Source organism: Pseudorasbora parva, chromosome 6, assembly GCF_024679245.1.
Source record: "Pseudorasbora parva isolate DD20220531a chromosome 6, ASM2467924v1, whole genome shotgun sequence".
NCBI lineage: Eukaryota > Metazoa > Chordata > Actinopteri > Cypriniformes > Gobionidae > Pseudorasbora > Pseudorasbora parva.
Window position 1 is genome coordinate 37,739,611 of NC_090177.1, and position 23,826 is coordinate 37,763,436.

At 39.2% G+C, this 23,826-nt stretch overlaps 1 protein-coding gene across 4 annotated transcripts in view; it reads left to right on the plus strand.

The window, feature by feature from the left end:
• The window catches only part of LOC137078976 (PDZ domain-containing protein 4), a 112,812-nt gene that overhangs the window by 83,024 nt on the left and 5,962 nt on the right, over window positions 1-23,826 (plus strand). For 2 of the 4 annotated variants that reach the window (XM_067446854.1, XM_067446853.1), the window contains 5 exons: window positions 10,826-11,103; window positions 14,422-14,512; window positions 14,631-14,729; window positions 16,291-16,353; window positions 18,793-18,894. In XM_067446854.1, coding sequence (XP_067302955.1) covers window positions 10,826-11,103; window positions 14,422-14,512; window positions 14,631-14,729; window positions 16,291-16,353; window positions 18,793-18,894 — 633 coding nt within the window. Of the gene's footprint in view, window positions 1-8,312; window positions 8,367-10,825; window positions 11,104-14,421; window positions 14,513-14,630; window positions 14,730-16,290; window positions 16,354-18,792; window positions 18,895-23,826 lie in introns of all 4 variants that reach the window. The other 2 variants (XM_067446851.1, XM_067446850.1) reach the window with 2 other exon arrangements.

Genomic DNA, 23,826 nt, shown 5'->3' on the forward strand with positions numbered 1-23,826 from the left:
TTTACTCCTGGCAAATAATTAAAAAATAAATGTGTGAGAGCGTGTAATGTTGTAGTCAGATAGATATGATGGTGCAACTGCAACATCGCTGCAGATGAGTAAAGCAAGCCAACGCATATGGCCGTAAATGAAACTTTAAAATAAGTCACACAAAACACAATCATCTTATATATAAATTAATGAGACTAATGATCTTACCAGTGCTTAGGTCGCTCTCTCTCATATTGCGATCTTTGAATTTGAAATGAGCTGCTGAATAAAATGCTGGAATCTTTTGCTTTGATGTGAACTCCGTTAAATGAGCATATACCGCGGGAATTGAAGATCGGATTTATATTAATTTTGCTGAAGTGTAAGGTAAGCTATAAGACAACCTGCATGTACTTTTTTTTTTTTTTTTTAGATTGTGTAGCCCATTTCGGGTTTTTTTGAGCGCCGTTGCGAGCAGTAGGCTAATCTATCAGCCTGCCTCAGCTCGTCAAAAATGCCTTTGTGGTGGTATAAAAACTAGCCTACTTTGTTTTTAATGTCAAAGTAGTTATATTTCGTTTTGTTTCTTTATTAAGTTCATTTAGAAAAATGTTTAGAGCAATTTTTGTTTGTTAAATTAAAGTTTACATTTTTTTATGTGACGACCCAGTGAGTTAACCGCATGTTTAATAGCCTAGTCTCTCAAACCAACTCTTGAATTGTCTTGCCTATATAAACTTTAATTTAACAAACAAAATTAGGATAATAAAAAACGAAACGAAAAATAACTACTTTGACATTAAAAACAAAACTGAACTATTTTAATGGCTGCAACAATGTAAAAATAAATAAATAAATAAATAAATAAATAAATAAAAAACACGGGCTCCAGCCGGACTCGGGCTGAGAACTTTGATAAGCTGTCGGTTTTTACTAAGGAAAATGACTAAAATAGTAACTCACAGTGACTTGGATAAGTAACTTTAATCTGATTACTGGTTTGGAAATAGTAATGCGTTAGATTACTCGTTACTGGAAAAAAGTAGTCAGATTAGAGTAACGCGTTACTGGCATCACTGCTCATACTCATGACTGGAAAAGAGGAAATGGCGCCGGCGACTGTGTCCCGTCATAGTCCTGCCGCTCGTGAGCCGTGTGTTTGCGAAACAATCTCTCCAGTGGCCTTGCTCAGCTCCTCAACACTCGGTCCTGCTCTGCTTCATACAACAGTAATGTTAATAATCACATCCATGATCATTATTTCTGCCCGAGTTCTTTCCCGATTCTTTCCCTCCGGCTGTGAGGTGAAGACCATATATCCCAAGATTCTGTGCTTAAACTTGGCATCGTCAAACTAATCCTTTGTTTTGAATGGGCGCCCTCTAGCGGACGGAAAAGTGACATAGTGCAGCTTAAAGTGAGCTTTGAGAAGTTTCTAGACATACTTAAGTACGCTTTGTAACATGTCAAATTAAGAGTTTTACTTAGTTGTGAACCTACGTAGTTGTGAAGTAATCCATTTAAATTCTTAGCAAATAATATTTTATTTAAAAATATGCACATATTCCCTCTGGTTTGTATGTCTTGTTTGTATCGTAAAACAGCTGTCAAATATTAAATGTTTGGCAGCTTTTATCTTACCACACACACACTCTTTCACTGTAAAAACTAAAAGCGTGGCATTGAGATTTAACATGAGTCTATATAATCTAATATTAAGCACCGCCATCTTTGATCTGATTGTCCATCATTTTGACATTGACAAGCGCTAATAGGCCGCTGTGGCAGACTAAAAAAATACATTTTTAAACGGTCTGCCATCCTAACAACAAATGGAGCGGTGCGCGATGGAGAGCAGCATAAAGAAATATCAACAACAATTTCCAATTATTGGGGTGGACTTCTATCTATACCTATGATGGTTGAGGAAACATCAGCCAAAGATTAAGAGAATACAAACCTGATTCAGAAGTTTAGAAAGACACAGCATGAGAGAGGTATAATGAATTTGAAAAACGTGTGTAGCCGTTATTTTGCCGTGGAGGCAGACTTCCAGTCTCTGTCGGGCATGTTGTGTCATCAAACCTCTTTATAAAATAACCGCATTAACAGTAGCGTCTGCTCCCCTCATTAAAGCTGCAGGGAAACAAATGAAAGAAGAAATAATATCAACAAGACAATGAATAAAATAAAATCAATCAAAACCCCTGTGATAGTCATGGTCATAATGCTGGCCATGTAGGCAGGAGAGTGGGTCTCTCCCCATCATGCTCTCTTCCCTCCCCCTCTGTTTTGTTTCTCTCTGTCTGTCACCTTCTTTGAACTTCCCCTCCATCCCCCTTCTGCTCTCTTTATTCCAGCTTCAGAAGGAATACTGAAGACCAGCCGCTCGCCTTTGTCTCTTCACTCTACACCTATATCTCTGTCCCTCTGCAGTCAGTTATCTGTCTCTGGCCCTGTAACCCTGCAGCTACAGGAGCGGGCGTGTGGCTAGAGATGTATTCTGCATTACGCCCGCTCGAATTAGTGTCTGGGGACACGGTTATGCCTCCGTGCCGGAGATGAGGACATCTCCTATATTATAAATCATCGCTTACTGTTAATTAAACCGTCCGTCTAAACTACGCTCCAACTATGTGTGTGTGTTTATAGCTCTGACTAGGGAAGGCGTGTTAAACTGTGTGCATGATCGCGTTTATGAAAGCCAGTGCCCCTGACGGTCGTATCCTTGGAAATGATATAACGGGAAGACGGCGGAGAAAAGTGGCCTTTGCAGCAAGACTATTAAAAGCTGAGGGACGATGAATCCTCAAGCCAAATGTGGCACATTTGGGCACAACAGAGCAGCACTAATGCTGTGGGTGAAATGGATGTGAGAGGGACAAACCAGTTTATATGACAAGGCCTTTGTCAGAAAATGCCCCGCATAGAGTCTGTGCCTACTACATAATAATACTGTACACAGAATTCAGTCACTCGGCATTAAAGGGCATTAAAGGGTTAGTTCACCCAAAAATGAAATTGATGTCATTAACTCCTCACCCTAATGTCGTTCCCCACCCGTAAGACCTCTGTTCATCTTCACACACAGTTTAAGATATTTTATATTTAGTCTGAGAGTGTATCTAAGTGTATGCACACTATACTGTCCATGTCCAGAAAGGGAATAAAAACATCATCACAGTAGTCCATATGAGACATCAGTGGGTTAATCACAAACTCTTGAAGCATCGGAAATACATTTTGGTCCAAAAATAACAAAAACTACGACTTTATTCAGCGTTGTCTTCTCTTCCGCATTTGTTTCCCATATCTATTATCAACTGGCCAGAGTTTTGAGACCGCAATAGACGTGGTGGAGTATAATGTGTTAAGAGCTTGTTTAAGTACTGTGGAGCTAAACCATTTAGTGCGTTGTAAGTAATAAGCAAAAATTTTAAATGTATATAATGTTTAATATGGAGCCAGTGCAGTGTTGACAGAACTGGACTAATATGATCATATTTCCTGGTTCTAGTAAGAACTCGAGCTACTGCATTTTGGACCAGCTGGAGTTTATTTATTAAGTGAGCAGGGCAACCACCCAGTAGAGCGTTACAATAATCTAGCCTTGAGCTCATGAACGCATGTACTAACTGTTCAGAATTTTGCAATGAAAGCATGTGCCGTAATTTAGATATATTTTTAAGATGGTAGAATGCAGTTTTACAGATGCTAGAAACGTGGCTTTCAAATGAAAGATTGGTATCAAAGAGCACACCCAGGTTCCTCACTGACGACGAGGGCTTGACAGAGCAGTCATCGAGTGTTAGACAGTATTCTCGGTTACTACTTGTGGAGCTTTTCTGTCCAAATAATTAAAAATTCAGTTTTATCTGAATTAAGTTGCAGGAAATTACTATTCATCCAATTTTTTATATCAGCTATGCATTCCGTTAATCTTGTGAATTGGTAGGTTTCATCAGGGCGTGAGGAAATATAGAGCTGAGTATCGTCAGCATAACAATGAAAACTAACGCCATGCTTCCTAATGATATCTGATTCCTAACCGATAAATTAAATAATTCCTAACCGATAAACACGGTTATTAAACACACGTTAGACACTTTATTTCCACTTTTCGGATTTATTTTTTTCATTTTAATTGAAAAATAAATACCATTCCGATCTGATATGTGATGGGAAAAGGGAGTGGAGCGAGTTCAGCAAAAGGCGGATTTGAACACGGGGCTATTTGCGTCAAAAATTTCTGCCACGCATTACCCCTACACTATTGCTACCTTTGACAATCCAGCATCTTCTGTAATTTTGTCTAATGAATGCACCCGCGCCTATCTGTGCACCCATTGTTGGCGTGTTGCTATTTTGAGGAATTGAGAACGACTGTGCCATTGACCAACAAAAACCTGCTCCAAAGTCAGTTTTTATATTTAAAGGGCGCGTTAATAATATGCGCCTGTAGGGGGGTACACAATGCACGTACACTCTGCTTATTACACACACAGGGATGCGCAGCAGCACACAAACATTTTTAAATATTAGAAATAATAGGATTCCTCTCTAGAGAAGCATTCATTCTTTCCACTTGCAAATTCCACCTATAAGCACATATTACTAACGCGCCCTTTAAATAACACTAAAAATACAGCTCTATTGACTTAAGACTTAAGGTCTATTGACTTTAGACTTAAGGTATTTGTTGGTCAATTTGTCAGTCGTTTTCAATTCCTCAAAATAGAAACACACCAACAATGCGCCTAAACACACCTGGTTTTCAGACCAGCCCGCCCATGGGTGAATTGAAGGGAGCGAGTGCATTTGATATTTAAACAACGCTGGACGTGAAAATGAGAACTGCCTCGAGCTGAAACTAGCAAAGCATATTTGTGTTGCGCCTGCCGTCGCATTGCGCCGGGTGTATGATAGGACCCAAAGTATTACCGAAAGTTTAAACCAATGCCTTGTGGAAACACTAAGAATACAAAACTTGGCATACTTGCATTGTGCATGTAATGAATGTTGTGCACAAATCACTGGGCACAATAGTATGTTTGACAATTTATAAATTAGAGAGCAGGTTCGGTGTGGCCTATTAATGATCATCCATTACTCTTTCAGAAACATGTGCATCCGTGAGGATGAGGAATAACTTCATACTAACTCCACAGCTTTACACAGGATTTAGACCATGATAATTTGCATTTGAGTCACCAGAGGAGGAGAGCGAGCGAGGAAACGTGTCTGTGCTCTGGGTGTTGGAGCAGCTCTGTGTTCTTTGATGAAGCCGCCCACTCCGACCTGAGTCTGAAACTCGCGCTGTTTCCATCAGAATCCTGGCGAATATTAGCACACTAATCCCTAATTACCAATCTCTCTCGCCGCGGGGATTACACTTGTCAACCATACCTCGCTACAAGCACAGTGGAATAATTTAGGTGGGAGCGCATTCATACACACGCTAGTGCTTCATTAGCTTCTGGGAAAGGTCAGAGGTCAAAGATGATCCTCCTACAGCCTCCCTGTACTTACTCTCCAAATTTAGTTTTTTCTGCAATGTATTATTCAAGTACTCGTCTGAAAAGGAAATACACTACATACTTTTAAACAGAGTATTCATAATATAAATAACATAACAAAAAATAATGTACTTAAGTGTGTAAAAAATAATAATGTACTTAACTGAATGTAATGTTTTCAGACACATAACTTCATGCTAATTGCAATTAAATAGAAATGTATTATTATTTAAATTTATATTAATTGCAGTTTGTAGAACTTGCTTTTTTTACAAAGATGCAGTGTGTGAATTGTTGCGGCATCTAGTGGTGAGGTTGTGAATTGCAAACGTCCACCGCTCACCCCTCCCTTTCGAAGCACACAGAGAAGCTACGGTGGCCGACACTGGACAAAAATGTCGTCGTCTGAGACAGCAGAGAGTGGCTAGCGCTCTGTTTAGGGCTACTGTAGAAACATGGTGGCGCAAAATTGCGACTTCATGAAGGAGACCCGCGGTGTATGGGGATAGAAATGGCTCAAGGTAATAAAACATAACGGTATATTATATAAGGTCTTTATACTCCACTGAAAACAAAGTTTTGTATATTATATTGCATTTCTGTCAATGGATCCTCATAAATACTACACACTGCACATTTAAGTGGGATTTAAGTAGGGAAGACTGGGTATTGTTAGCCTAGAAATCTAGACGCACCCTAGCGGCAGCAAATCTAATCTGCCGCGAGAATCGTCTAGCAAATTTCAATACACTTCTGAGCTGTAAAAGCCAAACTCTGGTCGGGCCAATCACATCGTGTAACAGAGTTGGTGGGCGGGGCTTAACATAATGACGGCAGAGTTGCGATTGCGTGCTTCTAGTGAAAATAAACTGGCGAACGGCGATCTTTCGAAATCGGCTTTGACCGCGACTCTGGAAGACTTGGAGTTAAGCTTTTCTCTGAGAAAAGGACAAAGAACGGCACTGAAGTCATTCTTAAAAAGAGAAGATGTTCAGAGTTTGGCTGACCGGATACGGCGAAAGTTTAATTTGTCACCTAGCTCTGTTTCACCTTCTTCGTTGCTCTGGTTGGTGTAGCGCTATCCTATCGCGTGCAGAGGGAGTTTGAAAGACAACCGTTTATCTGCCCCTCAGATTGAGCTGTCAATGGAGAGTTTCCAGACCAAACATCTTGATGTGGCTCTGGCTTGTCAGGCTAGGGTATAGTTGTAACATGGGGAGAGTTGTAATACTTCCAATTCCACGAATCACGGATAAGATAGGAGTCATATGACAAGTTTCAGTTTTCTCTGGCTTACCTTACGATTCCACATGGAGGTTTTCCAGTCGGTGTGGCTATCTCTCCTGAAGCTCCTGCAGAAAATATACTTCAGGGGTAATAAAAAAATAATAATGTACTTCTACCGTTGTAGATAATTATTGAGTTATATCAGGTCAAAGTGTAGTTTCTCTAGTAAAGCATAGTGTATCAACCTCCTGCTAATTTCAAAGCAGCATGCTAATACAACTAGCTAAACAATGAATGACAGTGGCGGGGGAGGTTGTAACACGTGTTTTGAAACAACCATCCACTTACATACAACTAAGAACATTTTTGTGATTTTAATAATTCTACAGGATGCTTATGTTTATGTTAATTTGTTCTAACACACACACGCGCACACACACACACACACACACACACACACACACACACACACACACACACACACACACATATATATATATATATATATATATATATATATATATATATATATATATATATATATATATACCAATTATTAGTATTTGTCTTCATCTCACTAAGTCATTTAAATGAAGAAATAAAATGTTTTGCGTTTTGTAGTAGACAAATATGGGTACTTTGCCTCAAGGTTTCAGACGTGTAGCTAAAAAAAAAAGGATAGTTTTAGGTGCTGAAGAAAAAGTGTTACAACCATACCCGGTCTCCCCTATATGTAATTTCATAATAACTTCTATTGTTTTTGAAGTATGGTTCAAATATGGTATCGCTAAATGTACTGAAAAGCATTCATGGTCAACTAAAATATATTTTAATTGCTGTTGTCATGTTTATAAATTGATTTGTAAGTTGCAATTTAGTACATTTATTTTTATTAAATAAACTACATTTAAACTATAATCAATTATATGTGCTTTAGTATGTTAGTCAACACATCAGGAAACACACTCTTTAAGTGCTCTTAAATGGCCTTTCATTTAATAATTCATTAATAATATCTGTAATTACAGGTTTTTAAAAAATATATCCTTAGTACAGTAGCACTTTATTTTACAGTCCTGTTCCACATACTACGTACTTATTAAAGTAATTTATAAATGTGTACTAACCCTAAACCCATAACTTATTAACCAGTACTTTCTCAGGTAGGTACACTGTAAGCAAACGTACTGTAAAATAAAGTGCAACCCTCATTACACTACAAGTCCACATTCAATACAATTAATTGCACTTCTTTTTTGCAAGGCTAGACACAAACTGTGAGTAAATAGCTGTCTGGAGTAACTAAGGGCATGGCCGACATGTGAATCAACGTCTACGATGTAAATCAGGCATTTTGTATAAAACAAACACTGTCTTTAAGAGTTTCATACCATAGGGTATATGGTGTCTACAATAGGCTACTATATCCTTCATACTGAGCACTTTAAAACCCTCTTCCCTGCAGATCTTGAGTATTGTGGTCATTTATCACCATGAGATTTATTCTGCCGAGTGCAGTTTCTCGACTGTCTCCTCAGCACTAAATGAACAGGACTTTCTACTTGGATATGCTTAATACTTTCCTCTTTCTACCCACAGAGGGGGCAGATAAACGGCATGCTGCGCTCTTTTAATGGGGAGGTCGGATTAAAGGTTTTGTTTTTTAAATGTATATGAGTGTTGTGTAGCTAAATGTTGTGTGATCCTTGCAATTGTAGATATGTTTAGATGTTACGTTTTGTTAAGTGCTCATCATTTATTCACCCTCATTTCGTTTCAAACCTGTATGAACTTCTTTCTTCTGTGAAACAATATTTTGAGAAATGTCTTTTTTTGTCTATAATGATGGTCAATGAGGTCCAATGCTGTTTTGGACACTGCTGACTTTCATTGTGTCCGAAACAACAGAAACATTCTTCGAACCAAAGCAAGAAGAAAGTCATACAGGTTTGTAGCAACATGGAGGAGGGTAAATAATGATGAAATTGTCAATTTTGGGTGAACTATCACTTTAACTAACCCCATCTGGTACATCAGTGAGTGTTTATTAAATGTGTTTTATGTTCATTGATGAGCGTTCAACAGCTGTTCATACTGTTAGTCTGTTAACAAATCTATCTCATTAACATCCAGTCTATGCACTTTTATGTTGAATTTGTTCTCTACCTCACATTGTGAAGACTGTCGTCAATAACGATAGCGTTCAGTTTTATAGAGGGTATGCATTGCCGTCACTTTCCCACCAGAACGGGCCCTTTCAGCCTGACTGATTATATGGTAAAACGCGAGTAAAACAAACGGTTATCAGTGTAAACTAAAAGTTGGACTCAATATTGTGTTACTTACAACTTGGCAAAGATCCTGTGATCCATGGATATTGACACGCAGCCAGGAATCGGGTTTTCCTGATTTATATGAGCCTGATTTCATTTACATGTTTACATATTTATCACTGTCAGTCAAAATTTCGAGAGTGAATCCTGCATGTTTTAAAGCGTGTGTGACCTCTTGTCAAGAATAGAAAACAAAAGTTTTATTCAAGATTTATAAGACCCCCCCCCGACCCCTCCACTTCTGGCACTGGTTTTGTGTGCTTTTCGCTGATTTCAAGCTGAAAACCAATGCTTCCTCTGTCTCTTTGCCACTCAGTGGGCGTAACCGATGTCACGTGCATACCCTCTGTTCGCATGCGCTGCAGTTTTGTCATCTGACGATTTAAATGCACACGCCCTTTAAAGTCGAATGGATTCTGATTGGCTGGCCTGTCAATGTTTTTATTGGTCATTATCTGAAAAAAAATTTGTTTATACATTGAACAAAATTATAAAATGCTACACTTTTTGTTTTTGCCCACATTTTTCATGAGCTTAACTCAAGTACACAAAAGAAAAAAAAAGAAAAAAAATCTTTACACGTTTATTGTGGCCAGCCTAAGGCACACCTGTGCAATAATCATGCTGTCTAATCAGCATTGTGATATACCTTTGAGGTGGATGGATTATCTCTGCAAAGGAGAAGTGCTCACTAACACCGATTTAGACCGATTTGAGAGAAATAGGCCTTTTGTGTACATAGAAAAAGTCTTTGAGTTTCAGCTCATGAAAAATGGGGACAGAAACAAAAAGTGTTGCATTCATAATTTTGTTCAGTGGGCTGTAGTCATCGTTCTTAGTGTGATTGGGCCTTTGTCTGTATTCCTGTATATTAAAAATGATCGGTTAAAGGGGTCACTATCCTATGCATTTTGGGATTTTATTTTTCCCTTTAAGTCTACTTAAGACTTAAGCACTTTGGTGTTGGTGCTTCTTGCTCCAAAATGATAAGATAAGAACGGAAGTTTTTATTGTTAACTAAAAATATAAAAATTAATTGAATATTATTTAAATAAAGCTGAAAATTAACTATAAAATATGAAAAATATAAATTTGCCTACTACAATTACAAAAACTAAACCCTAAATAAAAGAAAATTAAAGCGAATTGCTAAAAAATGAAAATATAAATATAAAACTATAATAGCATATAAATATAATACTAAAATAACAGTGCACTCTTAAAGGTTTAATGTAAGTTTGACTTAATTTTAGAGATTCTAAGAGGTTCTATAGATACATGTATTTGATAGTTGCATAATACCTAAAACATTGCATAAAGTTCAACACTTTATTTAGATTTTATTTGAACTACATGTCACCTTGTACTTAAACCTTAACCTAAAAGTCTACAAATACTCTAAAAGAGTTAGTTGACATGTAGTTGCAAAGTTGCTTATAGTCAGTAATGTACCCTGCTTCTTTTTTACTAGTGATAAAATATGTTTGTGAGCTGCTTAATTCATAAAATGTAACTCAAATTAAACAAATTTAAGAAACTAATAATAATTAAAAATAATAAGTAAATGAAAGTTTCTTCCAAGAGTCTGGTCTCAACCACAATATATTAATTAGATTCATAATTTGACATTTTGTGTAAATGTAGACTTGTAAGAGTACTGTATATTTTCATTTCAAAATATCAAGGAAAAGTTGACGACTTGATCCCTTTAACATCTAATAGGCGTATGTTAAAATTCAAAGTGGTAATCTGAGCATCTGTGTTTGTCCATGAATGCAGGTGAACGGTAAAGAGCTGTCCCGGCTGTCTCAGGACCAGAGCCTGCATGCGCTGCGCTGTCGGCGAAACATGAGGTGGAGTCAGAGGAGGAAAGCAGGCGCGCCTGGAGCTGCTGGAGGGCTAGCGGTAACGGCTGACTGTGTGGACAGCGGGACGCAGACAGATATCAGCTTCCAGCACATGGTGACATTAGGCAGGCCGGCCCATCACAACAGACCCGCGTCACCTCCTTCACCTCCACTGCCGCCCATGCCTGAGCCATACCTCTTCAGCCAGCTGTAAGTGTGGCTTTGAGCACACAGGGAGCTTTACTTTTAAAAGCAATGCTATTATGATCATGGACTTACATTACTAATTACACTACCATTCAAAAGTTTGGTGTTGGTTACATTTTTTAATGTTTTTGTAAGAAGTCTCTTCTTCACATCAATTAAAATACAGTAAAACAGTAATATTGTCAAATAGTATTACAATTAAAAAAATCTCTATGTGAATATATTGTAAACTGTAATTTATTCCTGTGTGTTCAAAGCTGAATTTTTTATTTAATGGCCATGAAACATTTCTAATTATAATCAGTGCTGAAAACAGTTGTGCTGCCGAACATTTTTTTGTGGAAATTATGATATAAAAAATGAGGGTAATATTATATTATTATAAATGTCCTTACTTCCAATTTCTGTTTAAAGGTGCAGTATGTAAAATTTATGAGGATATATTGACAGAAAAGAAATATAATACACATAACTATGTTTTCAGTGGAGTATAAAGACCTTACGCAATGAACCGTTTAGGGTGTGACCCCGAATAGTCGAAGATTCGATGCATCGATATGCGGAGCCGGATTCAACCACGATCTCACGGACGAATCTTCGTGGGTGTTATGAAACAAGGATCATACCATTTTGGCAATATGGGGGTGCTCAATATTTTAAAGACGTGGCGCGTCCGGTCTGCGGCCCATTTAAGGGCGCTGAGCTTCACACTGCACGCGCCACACCTTTAAAATTCGAACACATTCTTTTCAATGAGTGCACACACAATGGCGGCGGCATTCAGGAAGTTGTTTAAAATCCTGCCGTGCCACAGAGCACCATTTCAAGGTTTTATATTAAATTTATATTTCCCTCAAATCGTTAATGTACTTACTGATTTCACCCTGTGCTACAAGATACACCCATCGTGCAGCTCTTCTGTCAGAAGTCGATTTAAAATTGACCTTGGGCGTATATAATGTTCACGTCTGCCTGGTGTGAGATACCTGAGACACAGTGCTGAACTTCGCGACCGGTGTGAGATCCTGAGATGCGGCGCTGAGCTTCGCGACCGGTGTGAGATCCTGAGACGCGGCGCTGAGCTTCGCGACCGGTGTGAGATCCTGAGACGCGGCGCTGAGCTTCGCGTCCGGTGTGAGATCCTGAGACGCGGCGCTGAGCTTCGCGTCCGGTGTGAGATCCTGAGACGCGGCGCTGAGCTTCGCGTCCGGTGTGAGATCCTGAGACGCGGCGCTGAGCTTCGCGTCCGGTGTGAGATCCTGAGACGCCGCGCTGAGCTTTCCCGACCGGTGTGAGATCATGAGACGTGGCGCTGAGCTTTCCCGACCGGTGTGAGATCATGAGACGTGGCGCTGAGCTTTCCCGTCCGGTGTGAGATCATGAGACGTGGCGCTGAGCTTCGCGGCCGGTGTGAGATCCTGAGACGCGCCGCTGAGCTTCGCGACCGGTGTGAGATCATGAGACGCGGCGCTGAGCTTCGCGACCAGTGTGTGATCCTGAGATGCGGCGCTGAGCTTCGCGACCGGTGTGAGATCCTGAGACGCGGCGCTGAGCTTCGCGACCGGTGTGAGATCCTGAGACGCGGCGCTCATGATCTCAGGATCTCACACCGGACGCGAAGGCGCGTCTCAGGATCTCACACCGGTCGCGAAGCTCAGCGCCGCGTCTCAGGATCTCACACCGGACGCGAAGCTCAGCGCCGCGTCTCAGGATCTCACACCGGACGCGAAGCTCAGCGGCGCGTCTCAGGATCTCACACCGGACGCGAAGCTCAGCGCCGCGTCTCATGATCTCACACCGGACGCGAAGCTCAGCGCCGCGTCCGGTGGCGCTGAGCTTTCCCGTCCGGTGTGAGATCATGAGACGTGGCGCTGAGCTTCGCGTCCGGTGTGAGATCCTGAGACGTGGTGCTGAGCTTCGCGTCCGGTGTGAGATCATGAGACGTGGTGCTGAGCTTCGCGACCGGTGTGAGATCCTGAGACGTGGCGCTGAGCTTCGCGACCGGTGTGAGATCCTGAGACGTGGCGCTGAGCTTCGCGTCTGGTGTGAGATCCTGAGACGCAGCGCCGAGATTCGCGTCTGGTGTGAGATCCTGAGACGCAGCGCTGAGCTTCGCGTCCAGTGTGAGATCCTGAGGCGCGCCGCTGAGCTTCGCGTCCGGTGTGAGATCCTGAGGCGCGGCGTTGAGCTTTGCGCCCGGTGTGCGACCCCCTTTAGGCTTAAGAACGTGCATGTAAACGCACTCAAAGTGTTCTTTTCCTCTCTAGGCAGGTTTTTTTTTTAGGTTTATTTATCAAAATGTTCTTTTATATATTTCTGTGATGTTCTGTATTTCGATCGCGGCTTTAAAATGTTATGAGAAAACGTTTTACGAATGTTTACCACATTACCTTTTATTAAAAGTTGATGTGTGCAGTGTGTAAAGGAAAATAAAAATAGTTTTACCCTCCTGCTGACTAGTGTCGTGCCCCTCCCAACCCATTCACACACACATAGATGATTTGACAATCAGTCGACCATAGAAAGATTTGACATTTCTGTTTTGGATGTGTAAATCCTTAGTTGGGGACACCCCTAGAACCGTTATGTTTTATCATCTTGAGCCGTTTTTATCTCCATACACCGCGTGTCTCCTTACAGTGAAGTCGCCATTTTGCGCCGCCATGTTTCTACAGTAGCCCTAAACAGACAAACTTCTCTACAGAGTGCTAGCTTCTCTCTGCTGTCTCAGACAAAGACATATTTGTCCTGTGTCGGCCACCGTAGCTTCTCTGTGCTGTGAGCGGTGGACGTTTGCAATTCACAACCTCACCACTAGATGCCGCTATAATTCGCACACTGCACCTTTAATGCATCCGTAAATAAATAACTAAATACATTATATATACTATCACATAAGTATGTGGACAAGCTTTTCTTTTTTTTTTGAGGGCTGTTCTTACAAAATACCGTATTTACTTCAAACTTTAAAAATATTGGTAACACTTTATATTACAGTGTTCTTGTTAAACATGTTGCATGTACTTACCAAGGCAATAACAGTAAATTATGCATAATTAGATACACCAATCCAAACAAAACCTCAACCAAATCCTAAACTTACACAGTAATGAGCTGATTATTATTACGCCGTGCATAAATGTAGTTACACTGTAATAACGACACCTTAAAATAAAATGTAGCCAAACTATTTATTATAGTTGATATACTATGATATATATAACCTCAGATAAGGGTTACACTTTTACAAACACCAACACTGCATTTCTGAGACTTCATGTGTCACTGTTCATTATATATTTGATTTATCTTTGTCCTCAGCTCGCCAATGGACCATGTGTATTATGACCCAACGGATTACTTTGACATTAGTCAACATGAGGTGGACAGACAAGACGACCTGGAGTATGAGGTCAACATTGTTTCTTTAAACTTCCTCTAAAACCAAATAAGCTGATTTTCGATAGAAATACTGGTGGAGGAGCATCTTATCTCTGTTTGTTTAGTTCTCTCTCTCCGTTTTCCTCCAGGAGGTGGAACTGTATAAATCTTGTCAGCAAGATAAACTCGGTTTAACGGTGTGTTATCGCACTGATGATGAAGAGGATCTGGGCATCTACGTGGGTGAGGTGAGAATTGGGGAATAATGGGAATCTGCTGACCGATGAATTATGAATGAAGGATGAAGGAGGATTGTGAACCTAAGCCCTTCTGCTTCAGCATTCGATAAATCATTATTTTAAATACAGTGCCATATTAAATCCAGAACATTATTTCACCTCTCAAGACTTAGTGTAAACACACAAGATAATCTTACTTAAACAGACTCTACATTATTAATTATTTATTCAGTGGTCTGTCTGAATGCTCAATTCTGATAGGCTGGAAGGTGTGCAATAAGTAAGGATTAATTGTCTCCGGGCCGTTGAATTATTAGAAAAATAATGCACATCCGAGGTGGTGATGCGGTCACGACGTGAAACGCTTACACTACGGTTACCACACCTCAAGACATCAATCCGATGATATATTTAAATGGATTCGTCCGGTTTTTGTACTTAAATCGCTATTGTGAGTAGGACTATTACTTCTGCGTCTCATCCAACGGCTCTTTTGCTAGTTCCAAAACATCATTTTGAAGCTGGCAATGGGGGCTTGAGCCATCGATATCATTCTACTGCAGTTATTAGAAAGAGAGCGAGAGCGACAGACACACACATACACACAGAGAGAGAGAGAGAGAGAGAGAGAGAGAGAGAGAGAGAGAGAGAGCTGTTGTGAGTTAGGCTACCTCTGTGCGTCTCTGAACAGCGCTGTTATTACCTCGCTAGTGAAAAAATGTCATGTGTAGCCTTTAAGTTGCTACACTATATAGGCTAACTTTGGGAAAATCGTCTGTCATGTAGTTTTTTTTTTAGTCCTGTAATTTTCCGTTATTACTGTTAACTATACGAAGTGATATGGGACTGTAATGCGGTCAAGAGAGCTGCCTGGAACTACGCTCGCTGTGCGTTTCCCAAAAAATAATTGAACACCTCAGAACGTTCATCAGCCAATCCGATTCAAGCATTCAACGGCCCCTGTAGTATAAAACCCTTTGATGTACAGGTAGTCAGTTTAATTACCGTTCTATATTAAAGGGTTAGTTCACCCAAAAATGAAAATTCTGTCATTAATTTATTTTCCCTAATGTCGTTGGACACCCATAAGACCCAGAAGAAAAAAAAAAAAAAAAACGACTTATATAGTGATGGGCCAATTTCAAAACAAAGCTTCGAACCGTTCTGAATCAGTGAATTGATTCATGATTCGGATCGTCAGTCACGTGACTTCAGCAGTTTGCCGGTTTGACACGCGATCCGAATCATGAATCGAATCATAACCGTTCGAAACTTTGTTTTGAAATCTCCCAAATGTGATTTTTATTGGCATTGCATAGCTTGTCATTTGTACATTAAATGTGCAAAAGGTCTGATATGATTTATCTTTGTTTCATTTTTACACCGCAAAACCCGCTATTTTAACGGGAGTGTGTAGATTTTAATATCCACTGTATGTGTTTTAATGTTTTGACGCGCTTGAAAATGTATAAATCTACACTATGCAACACTTTTAGTTTGAAATGCTTATTCGTGTGATATAATACCCAGCTGCCATCCCGCCGCCACTGATTGTGTATCATCACTGCAGGTCAACCCCAACAGCATTGCTGCCAAGGATGGCCGGATCCGTGAGGGAGACCGAATACTGCAGGTACCTAATGCCAAACAATCTTATTATTATCTGTCTGGAAACAGATCAATGATACACAATGAACACACACGTGCTCTAATAATGATCAGCTTCCTTGAAAACACATTGTTGTTGTTTTTTGGTAAAATTTGTATACTTTTACTATACAGACCCCGAGGTGTGTAACAGTGCAAGTATATTTTTTTTCTGCACAATAATTGAATCTCTGATGACTGAATAAGTGCAGTTCACCTTTATTCCTCAAGGTGGCGATGTCTGACACAATGATGAAGTGACGTTTCACTCATAGTTAGCGCAGGCAGAAAACAAAAGAATAGGAAGAATCATCAGCAAAAGTTGAAATGGCTCAGAGATTTACTGCAGAGCGAGAACTGAACGCAGTCAAATATTACTGTCACTGTCACTGATGGTGGATCTGCTGAAGAAGCTGTCGGAGAGCTAAATATTGATTCTGAAGATGCTGAAGATGATAGTTTTGAGAATATGTTTGAGATGGTGAATATGAGGCAGATGCTGAATGAACTGAAATGAGCTCTGATGAGGACAGTGATGATGATGATGGGATAAAACATCTGCTCAAACTGAACCCTCACAAGCTCCACAAGGTCACAAAATATGCTTTATTTTATTCTTCTCTAATTACTACTCTAATATCAGGAGAGTTTATATAACAGAGATCCATCCGTGTTAGATATAGATCCGTGTCGTATATGTAATAATGATAAGTTAAGCATTCATACACTTAAGGGTTAAAATAAGAGGGATCATAATAAGAGGAATCTTACATTTAATGTGTTCTTTACTTATTGAGTTCAGCCTAGAAGAACTTATGACATAACAGTGTATATTAAAAACGAAAACATGAAATGACATAAATGATCCTGTTCAGAAGATTGTATACCGGTTCTTAATAAAACTCCTCATGCATCAACTTTGTGATTATTAACTTTGTGCGTGAAGCAGCTTCTTTAGGGCAAAATAAACAAAACCATAACCAGAATAATCAAGGTTTTTAGTATATTTTTATTGCTACGTGGCAAACAAGTTACCAGTAGGTTCAGTAGATTGTCAGAAAACAAACAAGACCCAGCATTCATGATATGCACGCTCTTAAGGCTGTGCAATTGGGCAATTAGTTGAATTAGTTGAAAGGGGTGTGTTCAAAAAAATAGCAGTGTCTACCTTTGACTGTACAAACTCAAAACTATTTTGTACAAACATTTTTTTTTCTTCTGGGATTTAGCAATCCTGTGAATCACTAAACTAATATTTAGTTGTATGACCACAGTTTTTTAAAACTGCTTGACATCTGTGTGGCATGGAGTCAACCAACTTGTGGCACCTCTCAGCTGTTATTCCACTCCATGATTCTTTAACAACATTCCACAATTCATTCACATTTCTTGGTTTTGCTTCAGAAACAGCATTTTTGATATCACCCCACAAGTTCTCAATTGGATTAAGGTCTGGAGATTGGGCTGCCCACTCCATAACATTAATTTTGTTGGTTTGGAACCAAGACTTTGCCCGTTTACTAGTGTGTTTTGGGTCATTGTCTTGTTGAAACAACCGTTTCAAGGGCATGTCCTCTTCAGCATAGGGCAACATGACCTCTTCAAGTATTTTAACATATGCAAACTGATCCATGATCCCTGGTATGCGATAAATGTGTGATACTTCACACAGACGTCTTCTAACTGTCACAGTACTTACAGGTAACTCCAGACTGTCTTTGATCATCCTGGAGGTGATCATTGGCTGAGCCTTTGCCATTCTGGTTATTCTTCTATCCATTTTGATGGTTGTCTTCCGTTTTCTTCCACGTCTCTCTGGTTTTGCTCTCCATTTTAAGGCATTGGAGATCATTTTAGCTGAACAGCCTATCATTTTTTGCACCTCTTTATAGGTTTTCCCCTCTCTAATCAACTTTTTAATCAAAGTACGCTGTTCTTCTGAACAATGTCTTGAACGACCCATTTTCCTCAGCTTTCAAATGCATGTTCAACAAGTGTTGGCTTCATCCTTAAATAGGGGCCACCTGATTCACACCTGTTTCTTCACAAAATTGATGACCTCAGTGATTGAATGCCACACTGCTATTTTTTTTGAACACACCCCTTTCAACTAATTCAACTAATTGCCCAATTGCACAGCCTTAAGAGCGTGCATATCATGAATGCTGGGTCTCATTTGTTTTCTGACAATCTACTGAACCTACTGGTAACTTGTTTGCCACGTAGCAATAAAAAAATATACTAAAAACCTCAATTATTCTGGTTAGTCACATTGTACTGCTATTATTTTGAACAAGACTGTATATATATATATATATATATATATATATATATATATATATATATTTAATTGCTAGACACCTTACAGATGATGCAAGGATTATGTGAACTTATAAGCATATGTGATGTGAACTTGTGTGTTCAGATAAATGGGGTGGATGTCCAGAACCGAGAGGAAGCCGTGGCCATCCTGACCAGAGAGAACAGCACCAACATCTCTCTGCTACTGGCACGACCAGACATTGAGGTGAGACTCACCTTGAATCCATAAACAGCCCTATATTTGCAGTCAGATATGATCGCTTGATTCAATTTAGTTAATCGCTTTCCTGCAGAATTTTCTTATTGCAGCAGGAGAAGTTCAAATGAGAAACACGTTGTCTTATTGTCTTTTTGAATTGTTTTGCTGCCCGTCTTTATCTCACCACATTCACAGCGCAAACTCATACAGTAACTCAAGTAAAGATCATTTCTTTTGCTGTGAGGCTGTAGATATAGTGGCGACTCTACGAATGTTAAAGGAACACGCCACTATTGTGGAAAATATTAATTTTCGTTTTAATTTTTAAAACTGTATTTAATATATTTTTTACAACAACACAACCCAGTGGTACAGGTATCTCACAACAGCACATACAGCCATATCATCTTACAGTCTTTGGATATACATGTTCATATGAAGGCATATAAAATGCAAACAAAATAAGAAATAATAATACAGCAAAGCATATCAAAGTAAATAAATAACAGGGACATTTTATAGACCAACAATAATCAAAAGGATACTGAACATCTTCCAGAAAGTTCCACAAAGAAGACCTAGTGCGCCAGAAAGCAACAGCTCTTTGATGCAAATCATAAGCTAGTTTTTCCAGAGGTAAAAGAGCAGCGGCTGGACTTATCCACATATTAACTGAGGGTATCTGAGGAGTTGACCATAGTATTAAAATACATTTTTTTGCTAAATATAATAGAAAAGTTCGGTACACTTTATTTGTCACAGTCAAGACTCAGACCAGCTTTACAGTTCAGAAGGTAAACATTTGGAGATGATGCAAAAGTCTTTCCAATAATCTTTTGAATAATCTTATGGATCTCTTTCCAGTAACCTTTGATTTAATCACAATCCCCAAACACATGTGTCACTGTGCCAATGCCTGTCCTACATTTGAAACATAACTGAGAAGAATTGGGGAACATTTTATGAAGGCGAACTGGAGTTAGATAAGTCCTGTGGATAAATGTATCATTTAGTTTGTGGGCTGAAACTGAGACACCTTTGGGGAAAACACATGTACAATCAGATAACCACTCCTCATCACTAAAATTTGATCCCGAGTCCTTTTCCCATATCACCCTCAGAGAGTCAAATTTAAAGGACCAACATTAGACAGATAAGCATATAACTCAGATATCTTCATCTTAAGAGTATCTGAAGAGAGAAGCTGATTTTCCACTTCAGTGAGATCAAATCGTTTATTTCCTTCTTTTGAGTATGACTCTAAAAAGTGCTGCAATTGAAGACATTTATAAAAATCCTTACTGGGCAGGTTATATTCCTGCTTTAATGACTGGAATGACCTCCTCTGACCATTATCAAATAAATGGCCAAACTCAGATCAGGATTGAGTGCGATAGATAGGAGACTTAAAAAAGATAAAGATATCTTATTTGGAATAGCTAAACATCCATCCACACCAAAATATTTGACACAGTGAAAAAAAGATAGTCAGAGATTCATTTCTTTTTTGCGTTATGAATAAATTGCGGTGAGCATAACAGTCTAGGAAAGCATTTTGAATATTCAATCCCAGTCCATCGTGAATCAGATCGGTTAAGAAACCAACTTAACGTGTGTTTAATTCGTGCAGACCAAAAATATAACCGAAAAGTAGGGAACGGAAACCCACCCAGTTCCCTTGGTTTCATTAGAACAGAAAGTTTGAGTCTAAGTTTATGATTACAAATGTACTTTGAAATTGAAGAGTTTAGTTTTTTTAGTGTTTTTTTTAACTGCACTTAAAGGTAGGGTAAGTAGGAATTGGTTAAAAAACTTTTTTCTAAATTTGTTTAAACGTTCTTTATATGTCAATGCATAATTAAAATGTAAGTACTCTGAAAAAGAAAGTATAATAATTGAGTGTCTGTAGACCTCTCACGACTGTTTTAAAGACAGCTCATTATTTCCATTCACTCCTCCTTCTCCCTTCTGGGCTCTTCCCAAAGCCACGCCCCCAAAACACATGAACGTGCCTCACCGACCAATCAGCTGGAAGACGCATTATTGACCTGAGAGGAGCGGTGTGTATGTAGTCACATCATGTCAGAATCACATGTAATAAAACATCTAACTTTATCAGTATGAATATAAACAGATAAGATGTCTTTTAGTACTCACTATCACGCTAGAATACCAGTACTGGTAAAGTTTAAAATATATTTTTGTTTGATTTGGTAACAAGCTAGTTATATTTACAAGGCAAAGAAAACGAGTAGCATTGATACATCCCCCCCCCCCATAACATCAGTTATACTGTGATGAAGATGAATTTCGTGTAAGATTCATAACATACACTGTGTTTTGCATGTAAGAGTTTCCATGATGAAAGCATTTGATTAGCAGCTAAAGCTAAAGCTAACTTAGTTCTAAAAAAAAGTTCCTGGATGCGGTGTACTGGCTTTTACACATGCATTTTGTTATCTAAAGTTACATTTTGCGAAATTCAACACAACAGCGATCAACTTGAGCTAAGCATATTGAGTATTTATCATCTCAGTGTATAATATTGTAACTTTATGCTAAGTAATGTTATGTTAGCTATATTAGGCAGCTTCATGTGCTAGTGATTCATGCTTCATGAAAACATAAACCAAAAAAATGTATAATCAAAATGAAAGATTAGCTGTCCAGCAGAAACACAGCCAGCAATGAGTCGTGTTTCAGGTCCCTCAGTTCTCACCATCGTTGGAAAGCCACGCAGATATTCACTCGAGTTTGATTTCTTTGTTTATCCAAAGACTTTCTGTGCATTGCCTTTTCTCGTACTGTCTTCCTTTTTTGCATTGTTTGCCTTCGCTGACTGCAAAACCATGTACTGTGAATTTTGAATGCTCTTTCTCTAGCATTATTTTGCCTCGGTTTCTGGCCTCTTGAACTGCTCAAATCAAACGAGCGCGCGCACGTGGGCAGATCCTGTAGCGAAAGCGGTGGTCGCCATGGTAGCGAGAGAGAGTGACAGTCGCCCAAGCCAATCATTTGTTTCGTCCCGAACGAAAATAATGAGCGGTGTTTATTGCAGATTAAAAAGTCTAGAGTCACTCGATTTTTATGCTCTCCTTTTCAGAGAACTTACATTTTAATTATGTATTGACATATAAAGAAAGTTTAAACAAATTTGAACACAAGTGTTTTAGATCAGTCCTACCTACCCCACCTTTAAGTAACATGGGAAATTTTGAAATAAAATTTTCCAACTCTCCTAGAGTTAAACAGTTGAGTTTTACCGTTTTCAAATCCATTCACTCCGGGTCTGTCGGTAGCACTTTTAGCAAAGCTTAGCATACATCATTGAATCTGATTAGACCGTTAGCATCGCATTTAAAAAATGATCAAAGAGTTTTGATATTTTTTCCTATTTAAAACTTGACTCTTCTGTAGTTATATTGTGTACTAAGACCGATGGAAAATGAAAAGTTGTGATTTTCTAGACCGATATGTCTAGGAACTATACTTTCATTCCTGTGTAATAATCAGGGAACTTTGCTGCCGTCCAATGGGTGCAGCGGCGCAATGATTTTACACAGTGCCTGAAAATAGGCAAACTTCTGTTAACATAACCAACATGAATACCTGCCTTGCACAGCGAGCCTTGTAACCATGGCGACATTTCTGAGAGACGATTCAGAAGATATTTAATTTGGCGCAGATCCTAAACCTAATCAATCTGAACCAGAATAAGTGAAGATTAGGTTGTCCCACTGGTTATGTTAGCCTATTTTCAGGCGCTGCGTAATATCATTGCACCTGATTATTATGCAGGAATGAGAGTATAGCTCCTAGCCTGGAAAATCACAACTTTTAGTTTTCCCTCAGTCTTAGTACACGATGTAACTACAGAAGAAACAAGTTTTAAAGGTCTAGTTCTTCACGTGTTTTCGAAGTTTTGATTATGTTTACAGTGTGCAATATAACATGAGTTCATGTTTCGCGTGTACAAAAACAGCATTTTTCACACAATTTACTTATCTGTATACCGGTGTTTCCCCTGTCCTAAAAACGGCCTGATGATTTCCTTGTTCTTTGAAGTCCCTTCTTCAGAAACACGTAACGAGTTCTGATTGGGCCAGCGCTTCCCGTGTTGTGATTGGACAGCAGCGTATCGCACCTGAATGCGCGCACTTCTCCACGTGGGAGAGCAACGAGACCACGCCCCCTATTTTGCGTGTTCTTGTGGACGGAGGGTTAGTCAACAAACGGTTCTAGTGACGTCATTACAGCAGGAAGTGCAGGGCTGTAGTCCAAACTGGCCGTTCGCTATAGGCTTTGAAAGGGAACTTCTGTTAAATAAAATATCTCGCTTGGCATTGAACTTTGAGCTTTATAATATTACAGGTAGCAACATTACACACTAACTAAAGTTTGAAAGATGTAATCGCGAAGAACGGGACCTTTAAATAGGAAAAATATCAAAACTCTTTGATCAATTTTTGAATGAGATGCTAAAGGTCTAATCAGATTCAATGATGTATGCTAAGCTATGCTAAAAGTGCTACCGTCAGACCCAGATATCAGCTGAATGGATTCAAAAACGGTAAAACTCAACTGTCAAACTCTAGGGGAGTTGGAAAATGAGCCTATTTACAAAAAAAGAGGTGTGTTCCTTTACTGAAGCTATTAATGGCACCTAATTTGAGTGTGTTATGGCTTGCTAATTCAATCAGTAACAGACAAATGTGTTAGTGTTCAGGTGAACACATGCCTTTGTTCTGTTCTCTGTTTACACATGAAAGCTGACAGAAAAGGACAGAGTAGGACAAAAAAACCAGACGAGGAAATAAATGGAGAGGAGAATGGAAGAGGGAAAAAAACACAAAGAGAGATGAGGACACATGGGGCTGTCTTTTGTTCTGCACAAGGTCACACTTTCGAGAAAGATACACACTTAGGACATCCCATAAT